This window comes from Cyprinodon tularosa, unplaced genomic scaffold (assembly GCF_016077235.1).
Source record: "Cyprinodon tularosa strain WSP-4 unplaced genomic scaffold, ASM1607723v1 ctg625, whole genome shotgun sequence".
NCBI lineage: Eukaryota > Metazoa > Chordata > Actinopteri > Cyprinodontiformes > Cyprinodontidae > Cyprinodon > Cyprinodon tularosa.
Genome location: NW_024039369.1, coordinates 586,111 through 596,186, shown reverse-complemented (window position 1 = coordinate 596,186; position 10,076 = coordinate 586,111). Strand labels below are relative to the sequence as shown.

The 10,076-nt window shown below is 39.0% G+C and overlaps 1 protein-coding gene across 1 annotated transcript; it reads right to left on the bottom strand.

Annotated features, from left to right (window-relative positions):
* Positions 1-1,201: 1,201 nt before the first annotated feature.
* LOC119798471 (zinc finger protein OZF-like) lies at positions 1,202-9,637 on the bottom strand. The gene is made up of 2 exons (XM_038307960.1): positions 9,319-9,637; positions 1,202-3,093 (listed from the first exon to the last, which is right to left on the bottom strand). The coding sequence occupies exons 1-2, from the start codon at positions 9,404-9,406 to the stop codon at positions 1,682-1,684; spliced, it is 1,500 nt and encodes a 499-aa protein (XP_038163888.1). The 5' UTR covers positions 9,407-9,637; the 3' UTR covers positions 1,202-1,681.
* Between the last annotated feature and the right edge of the window lie 439 nt (positions 9,638-10,076).

The window sequence follows — 10,076 nt, the reverse complement described above, 5'->3', positions numbered from 1 at the left end:
CAGCTCAATCACTCCAACTATAAATATATAAATAGTTCTCCTCATGGTTTTACTTTCATTCATAAATAAATCACTGTTCTTAAAAGAAGCCTCATCCAACAGTTTCTACCACCACCAAAGACGTTAAAAGGGTGGTTAGAGGTCACTGAGGGAGGTCAGCTACCTCCTGGAGATGGTCTGGGCTCAGGCTCTGCGGGGAAACCTACCAGTCTCTCCACACCATGAGGCAGGTCATCAGAGGGTCCTTTCTGTCAGGTCAACCATGGTTCTACTATAGAACATATAAACTCAAGCATCCTGGCTAAATATAAATAAACAAGTTTAGGTACAAAGAAAAACACAAATGATTATTACAGAACAAATTTCTTTAATTTCAGGTTCTTCAACTTTTATCGGTCTTTCATGTCATACAATATTATAGTTTTCCTCTCGGAAAATTACCTGTACATATTTTGTCCTATATCCCTCTACATTTGTTAAACTAAGGCTTTGGTAAACCCATTCATGCACTAAATATTCATCAACAGGAGTAAAGAGATGTTTTCAGTAGAGATTTAAAAAGTTACAAAGACACGTCGTCACATTCATTGTTCTTAGTGTTAAAAATCTCATATCTGCAGAAAAAAAATTAAAAGGACATCAAATGGCTTCAAAATGCAAATTAAAAAAAATAAATAAAGATATGTTGAGATAAGAAGGAAATATATGGAATTAAACCCAACCTAAGAAAACTAGAGATGCTTCATTGTAAACTGGAGCTCGTCAGGGAACTGGTTCCCGCACAAAAATCACTAAGGAAGGAACTGAAATCCTAACAAGCCCTGTGATTCAGTGGGAACCCTAAGGAGGTTCTCACAGCAGACTACAGTAACAGCTATGTCATCATATCAGAATATATGAATACAAATATGATTATGTTAGTAGATAGATGTAACCAATAATATTGGTTTTCCAGGAGATTCTTCACCAAACACCAGAACATCAGTTAGAGCAAAGTTAGAGCAATGTCCGGCTGTTATGTTCGACAATGTAGAAATACCCAGCTGCTACGTCGGTGTCTGGACGTAGAGCGATGATACAGAAACAATGGCTGCTACGTCCGTGTCGGGACGTAAAGCAATGTTACAGAAACGTCGGCTGCTACAATAATGTCTGAACATAGAGCGACGTTACTGAAACGCCGGCTGCTATATCCAGCAAATTTACAGAAACATCGGCTGCCATGTCCGTGTCTTGACCTAGAGCAACATTATAGAAACATCAGTTGCTACGTCCGTATCTGAATGTAGAGCGATGTTAGATCCACAACGGCTGGTACATCACTGTCTGAACGTAGAGTGAAGTTACAGAAACGTCCAGCTTCAGCATCCATGTCCGGACATAGGTTGACGTTATAGAAACTTCTGGCTGTTACGTCCATTTCTGGATATAGAACAATGTTATAAAAACATCTGTCTGCTATATCTGTTTTCTGATACAGAGGAATGTTACAAAAACATCAAACCGCTAGGTCAGTATCTGGACATTGCGTTGTGTAGGAAACATCCACACATAGAGGGACTTTACAGAATTGTGTCTGCCTTTTCCATGTCCAGATGTACTGCGGCATTCCAGAAACAGTGGTTGCTATTTCACTGCCTGGATCAAATCAGTCTAAATTAGTTGGCTCAAAGACAGGAAACTACTTTTGTCTTGTGTGGATTTTCATATGAATATTCAAAGTTGACTTTTGGCGAAACCTTTGACCACAAACATCGCAAAAAAATGGTTTCTCTCCCGTGTGGATTCGCAGGTGATCATTCAAACTCGTCTTTAGGCTGAACCTCTGTTCACAAAACTCACAACTGAAAGATTTCTCTCCTGTATGGATTCTCATGTGTCTGTTTAAATTGGACTTCCTGCCAAATCTTTGTCCACAGAAACCACAACAATACGGTTTCTGACCTGTGTGGATTCTCAGGTGTATTTTTAAATTGGACTTTCGGTCAAACCTTTGTCCACAGACGTCACAGCAGAACGGCTGCTGACCTGCGTGGACTCTCATATGAATGTTTAGATGCGTCTTTCGCTCAAATTTCTGGTCGCAAACTTCACAGGGATAGGTCTCCTGTCCTGTGTGGATTGTCATGTGTCGGTTTAAAGTGGACTTTTGTCTGAACCTTTGTCCACAGAGGTCGCAGCGGAATGCTTTCTGTCCTGTGTGGATCTGGATGTGTCTGTTTAAAGTGGTCTTAAGGCTGAAGGTTTGCCCACAGACGTCACAGCTAAACGGCTTCAGTCCCGTGTGGATTCTCAGGTGATCATTTAGGGTCTTTTTCAGACTAAAGCTCTGGCCACAAACGTCACAACCAAAGGGTTTCTCCCCTGTGTGGATTCTCAGATGATCGCTCAAGGTTCTCTTCAGACTGAACCTCTGACCACAAACATCGCAACAAAACGGTTTCTCTCCGGAGTGGTTCCTCACATGGACGTTCCAGCATTTCTTCAGACTAAACCTCTGTCCACAAACATCACAACCGAATGGTCTCTCTCCTGTGTGGCTCCTGATGTGTTCGTTTAGATAATGTTTCTTCTTAAAGGTTTTACCGCAGTCGTCACAGATGAAACACTTTCGGCTGACGGTGCTTCCGGCTGACTCAGGAGTACCGCTCTCCTTCCACTTGGTCCTTATGTCTGAGTTTTCAGGACCACGGTCTGACACCTTAAAGTCAGGGTTCTTTGCACCATCCTTTTCTTCATCACTCATCTCAGCTTCTGTGGAGTTGAGAACGCGAACCAGAGTGTTTGGGTGCTTGCTGGCTTCACGTTCTTCGTTATCGGTCTCTGGTTTCTTGTGCTCAACTGAGCTGCTGCTTGGGAGATCTCCGTCCTCTTCCTCATCCTCACTTTTTACTATGACTTTAATGACTGGAAAACTGCTGGTATCAGTGTCGTCACTCTCGTCAACGTGCTCGCCCTCTGGATCGATCCACAGTTCCTCCTGTTCCTCCTTTATGTGGACGGGCTGTGGATCCAGCTGCTCCTCATCAGAACTGCACGTTTCTGGAGCTTCTTCTTTAACCAGCACCCTTTGATGAAGATCTTCAGGGAACACTGAAACACAAGACAGACACCATGAAAACACCTTCCTGGATGAGCTACTATAGGTTTCTGAGAAATGCTCTATGGATCTGATTCTGGACATTCTTCCATCTGATAGCATCCTTTGATATGATCCCTTATCAGTAAATAAAATACTTCAGCTGCTTTCAGTCCTAAATCTCTTGCTGCAGTCTCTCATCCTGGTCAAACCAGTTCCAGTGGCTGTTCCTCAGGGTTCTGTCCTGGGGCTATTTTTTGTTATCAAAAAATAAGATAAACCAGTAACCAGTTTAATCTGAGGTTGAATCCATGATGTTAGCCAGTCTGTAAATGATGGTAACCTTTCAATAAGGAATCATTGATATGACCCACTGGGCGATCAGGTGATGCTTTGAAAGTGTTTAGGGAAAACTATTTAGTTTCATGGCAATGCCATCTAAAGCACGGTGCCCTACCTAGAAACATCGGAACCCGTAAGTAAGGAGGCATGGATGTCTCTTTGTGGGCAGGAAAGGAGGATGCTGAGCTTATTCCTGAATCTACTGAACAATGAGTTTAGTCTCTTTACTTTGCTCACCACAGTCCACTGACGCTTTACACACTATTGATCACTGCATATTATTAGAGCACCTGGAAAAGCCTGCTATAGTCTATACACGCTGTGAGATTTCAAAGGGTAAATCTGACTGCTTCCTCTTTCAATTGACAGATTTTATTTGATATTTTCCCCAAAATCGGAAATATTTTCCTGTCCAACTGATGAAATTCCAGCTTAATCTGACTAAACTAGACCTAGGGTCTGTTTCACTTGGAGCCCTCTTGCAGAAAATCATGTGTTCATCCCCTTTGTAAATGAGCGCAAAGTGACCTCTTATAACATTTCAGATTAGGGGTGGACGATATATTGAATATACTCGATATATCTTGAGTTTCCCGTGCACAATAGTTCAAATGACTAATAGAACCATCGAGTACAAATTCGCATTATGATATTAAGCCATCTGCATCTATTTCGTTGAGTTATATATTTCCCAAATTTTTTGAATGCATCATAAACCTCTCCTCCTAACAGAATTATTTTGTGTGCGGCACGCCCACATTACAGCAACCGACAAAGGAAATATGACAACAGCAGGTGTTTCAGCTGGCAACATATGGCAGTGGGTTGGATGTCACACCGAGAACGTCAAACAAAAGGAGCTAATTTGTAATTTGCTTCAAATGGTAGCTGTACATGTTAATGTTCACGTGTTTACTGTTCAATAGTTGATTTAAGACAATTTGTGAATAAATATACAAGTTATTGTACTTCATATGGTGTTAATGTAAGTTAAAATGCATTGAAATATTATCAGGTACACAATCATGTAAGTTTTCTTTGTTTAAAAAGCCCTTTAACCGGCTGCTGCTGAATTCTTGTGTAAAACTGACTCTGAAATCCCACGTGATTTCGTTAATCTTGCAAGATCTCGAAAAGGCGGTAAAAAATAAATGTTAACAAGGAAATATTCAGTGGGATTATTACTGCAAAGGTGAACCTGAAGGGTGCTGAAGATTAAGAAACTGAACCAGAGTGATCTTAAAGAACTTGACCTTTTTCATGACAAGCAGCCAATGAGGAACGTTTAGTTTGGCTTTTATTTATCAGAACTAAAGCTGGTTGGACCTGTAGTCCTCGTATTTTCCTTTACATTTTGGTAAAATGTTTTTCATGTACTGTGTGTTTACATAAAGTTCTTACGGCGTCACAAGGCACGATGTCCCATGATGTTATGGTAAGAGGAAGCTGTCTCTGCATGAGCTTCAATGAATAAACGCCCTTTTCAAAGAATCAACCTGTGTCTGTGGTGTCGTGAAGAGCAGTACAAATGTATCCCACCTTCTAAAAAAGTAATCCGCATGTCAGCGTCTCCCTGCGCACCAATTAAAACATTTAATAAATCAGCTGTGAAGGGGATGACATTGGCTTCATTGTTTGAAAAAGCGATCCCATATGAGAGAAAAATCACAGACCCTAATTATTAAGTTATTTAATTTTTTTTTAGATGCCCTAATACCTGTGATGGTATGTGGTCTTGATAAGAGGTTTTGCAGACATTTGGCAATGCTCTCAATTTTAAAACTTTTTATGCTTCTTTAAAATTCCCAGCCCGTAAAAATCAATGCAAACAATTTTGAGATGCTCTGATAATGCTCTTATATTTGAAAAGCAGTTTTGTTTTTGTAATCTGAGGTCAATTAATTTTTTTATACTGTATTTTTAAGAGCCATTTTTTATTTTACATTTTATTTAGTATTGTGTGTTTTTGGTTTGTTTCCCATTTGGTGAGATCTGTTTGACACCGAAAGAAATAATGCAGCAGTATTGTATGTGAAAAGCTTTGAGCTGGTTAATATAAAATTTTTAAATGTTTTAAATTTTAGCCAAAACTTTGATTGAGTATATCATTGCAATTTATCTGGCCAGCCAAAGCAATTTGCAAGGCAGGCGGGCGAGTAGTATCCTATGTCATGAAGTCTGCTGGTTGTTGATCTCTGAGCACTAAAGAGGAGAGGAAGAAGAGCGGAAAGTCATGTGGGGGAAACGGCACCAACAGGAAGAGACTACAACTAGCTTCAGGCTAGCTATAGGAGCTAGCTGGTATGATCCAAAGCTATAGAGGGGCACAGCTGCAGATTGAATAAGTCCACCGACAAGACAAACACTGAAGACTAGAGAGACTAAAGCTGCCTGGGAGTAGAACGGTGCTACATCAGAGAAGCCGGCCATGCTGGCAGAGCTAGGAGATGCTACGGTGGATGGATCTAGCCTCTAGGCCAGAGGTAACCAATTAAAAATCAGCAGGGTCCAAATAAAGAAAATCATCAACCAGTAAAGGTTCTGAGACATTTTTGATTATAATCTGTTACTTTAAACTGAATTTAACACTGAAATAAAAAAGCAGTTTTTTTATGCATCCATGTTATACAGTAAATTTTTTTAGAAAAAAATAGAAACATTTTCGATTTTAAAAACTAAAGTGTTTTTTGAAGTCGAGAACAACAATCGTTCAGTTTTGTAAATAGACAATTTCCTGATTCACAGGTTCACATAGATTTTCTTAACAATCAACTAGGGCTGCAACTAACGATTATTTTAAAAATCGATGAATCGGCCGATTATTTTTTCGATTAATCGATGAATCGGACAAAAAATATTTTTTATATTAACCTCTTTATTTCAAAATAAACATTTTAGACAGAACAAACAAGCACACAAGTACAGGTTGCTCATTAACTGTACTGGTGCAATATGAAAAATAAATGTTTGTGTTAAAACTACGCAAACTTACATGAGAAATGTAGCTGTACATCCACACAATATAGGCTACTTTGTTTCATAAAGCGCAAAAAAAGACAGGCATTTTTGTTTTTAAAAGCCCCTAAGGGGTTCAAACAATAGGCCCCCCATTTCAACAAATGAGTTTTTTTTAGACTAGAAGAGTTCTGCCTTTTAAGACAGGACAGTATAGCAGTTAAAGTTGCTACTTGAGAAAATACTGAACCATAGAGATAAAAATTACCCTGTGATTCAAATTATAAATTGTATTTGGAATAAAAATGAGAGAACTAGGGGTGCTAAAAAACACATCCTCCAAAGACAGATATTTACATGGGAATGAGGCAGATAATTAATTGACATATTACTGATCTTGCTGGATTTTATTCTGCTTTACTTCCATAAATTGCAGGATCTTTACTTTATCTTTGCCAGAAGATTTAAACTTTAAAAGCCTTGCCTTCATAATTTGCAAGTTAATTTATTTATAGAGTAAATATAAACGCTTCTTAAGCTAATTCAAATGAAATTAAAAGTAAAATAAGTAGCCAACCTTATCACTGTCTGTAACCTAATAACACGGTAAGGAAAGCATCAGATGAGCTACCTGAGAAACTAACGTTACGTTTCCCCACTTTAAAACCAAACAAACATGGTGGTTCCGTGCCATGCTAATTTGTTTTGACAAAAGTTGCATGTTACGACTTTTTTCACTTTACAAAGTGCAGGCTATTTTAATTATTGTGATCAATTTGCGCCGTCAATCCCGGCGCATGCAGTCCTGCGGCTCTGACTGCAGCGCTGAAAGGGACTCCTGCGGGAGAAGGGGGGAAGGCGCCCCACGGCAGAGTAGGAACGATACATGCTTTCACGTAAGAGACTCCAAAAGTCGCCAGTGACACCGTAAAAAGTCGCCAGATTTGTCGCTAGTCTCTTTTTTGAAAAATAGTCGCTGGAGGGGTCTGAAAAGTCGCTGAGTTGGCAACACTGCACCCGCGGCGCTGACTCTCTCTGCCGTATTTTTTTTTTCTTCCCCCGTTTCAGTCAAGTGGATGTGATGACGGCGGCGGATGAAGCATTAATCGCGCGACACAACTAATCGATGATGAAATTCGTTGCCAACGCTTTTAAAAGTCGATTTTATCGATTCATTGTTGCAGCCCTACAATCAACATACAACGAACCGAAAACCGTGACCACGAACCGTGAACCGAACTGAACTGTGGATTTTGTGAACCGTTCCACCCCTAATATATATATATATTATTAAGGGGTTAAATAATAATAATCATTTTGCATCAATACATCCGCAAGAGTAGCGATTCATGTTTTTTTTTTACTGCTCCGGTCTATTTTTATCAATTTGCTCCTGGACGTAATTCTCCCTCCCGTGCTGTGGTGGCGCTAAACCTAGTATGCACTCCTACCTCGCTTCCTGGTTATACTCTTACAGCAGTGTGTTGCAGTGAGCTTAAAACAGACATTTTTGATTTATGCCCAACATTGAAGCGTGGTCTGGGTTATACGGGTCTAGATATATGGGTCTAGATGCGGCCGAGGCGGTGAGGAAGTGGGGGCAGGTTTAGTCCGACGACGGAGGGACATGAAGGCCAAAAAGAGCCGAGTTCCAGGTGGAAAAAGGCTCCCAGCGTTCTCGCGCACCTCGCTCTTCTAGCGGGTCAAACTTCACAAGTTATTTTCCGCAATTTCGGTCATAAAAACAAAACAACTTTTCAACTTCTGTTATTTGCTGTTGTCTCTCAAAAAAAATGCATAAAGATATTACAGCTTTCATTGATTTATTTCAAATTTGAAACATTGTCTAGCCTGTAAGGTGTAGAAAAAAAAAAAAAAAACACGAACCAATTAATTTAATCAAATTGTATCGTGGTGTATTCTTGAGTGTCGAAAATAATCGAATCTTTGGGTCAGGAAATCGATACAGAATCGAATCGCCATGATGGATGTGATTAATACCCCTAATTATTATCGTTGATTTTTTTAACTTTTCTTTTTACTTTTCTATTTCTCAGGCTCCCCATGTGTTTTACTACCTGTTTCACTATGTAGCACTTTGAGATTTGGTTAAATATAAAGTGCATTACAAGTCCAAAGTATTATTATTACTATCATTCTTTATATATATATATATATATATATATATATATATATATATATATATATATATATATATATATATATAAAATGCACTAAAAGGCATCTCTCTAACTATCTATAAATACAAATATTAGTTTATTATGATTCTCTTTTGTTCTCGACAATAGGAAAGCATTCAATAAATAAATGTTAGAGCTCATTTTTGGAAAATACAAAAACCTAATGAAAGCGTTCAGGTGGAGTAACTGTAGATCCATCTGCCCCAACCCTCAGAGCGTCCTCGCCAACTTTCATCACAAAGTTACACCTTTGATAGAGATTATTTGAAAATGGTTTATCAAAAAGGATCCCATACTAAGATTTATTGAAAATCCCAAAGACAAAAAAAAAAAATATCCTGTTTATAGCAACATGAAAAATGAGAAAAACAACATAGAGCATGGCCAACACCAACTGAATTAGCAACACCATTTATAAAATAACATTAAAATAAGATTCAATAGAGGGTTATAATGAGAACATCAATAATATTTACCTTATTACCAATTTCTTATTCCTTATTTTAACATGTTCTTTGTACAAAAGTAGCTTATAATTAATGTGTTTAAATGTCAGTGTCCTTTTTATTCTGTTGACCCCTTTCCCCAACTGCTGTTGGTTGCCAGGCGACCTGCCACTCGCAATATGGCGGACGCGCTGACGTTTCACCTTTGCAGAGCCAGAAGCCTGAGCAGCCTCTGTGCGTGTCAACCTTAAGCTAGCCTCCGCGGATTGATTGAGGAGAATCAAAGCATACAGACCCAATCTGTGCAGCCGGTCTAACGGGTTATAATCCGCGTCCTGCTCCTCTGCAGCCTCAGGTCGCTGTTTGTCCTGCTGTCTCCACATCTCTGGTAGCTTTTCTCCCTCCGAACTTTTCCAACAGTTACCGAGCAGATCCAGCTCAGCTTCTAACCGTAACTCGTCTTTCCAGAGCTTCCCTACTGCTGCTGTTTCTATCCAAAAGCTTCATTAAGCCGAACCGCTGCTCTGGTGTCAGAAACCCACGAAAAAACGAAGGACAAGGCTCCTCCATCATCTTCTTCTCCACAATCTTCTTTGTGTTTAATGGCGGATTGGAATGTCGTCACACAGTGACTACGGCCCCCTAGCGTACCGGGGTATGTAGGACAGACTCTACTCAAAATAATCCAAAGCAATTAACTTTATTTTAAGAATGTTTTACTTGGAATTACAGAACACAGAAAATAACTCTCTGACTATTTCTTTTTATGTTATCTTTTGCTTCTCTTGGCCAAATTTTATATCAATAAATGTAAAATTACTATGAATAAACGCTCATGTACTTCTTTCTTAAAGGAGGCAACAATTTATTTCTCTATATTATCCTCTTCTAATAAAAAAAGGCTGTTAAAACTTTATGTCTATGCTCTAAATTCAAAATATTTATATAATCCCCTTATATGCTTCTATGTCTAGCTTTACTCAATCCCTTTACTATTTTTACGTTTATTCAGTTATTTTTTAGTTATTATTACTATTTTTGTTCAAACCCTGG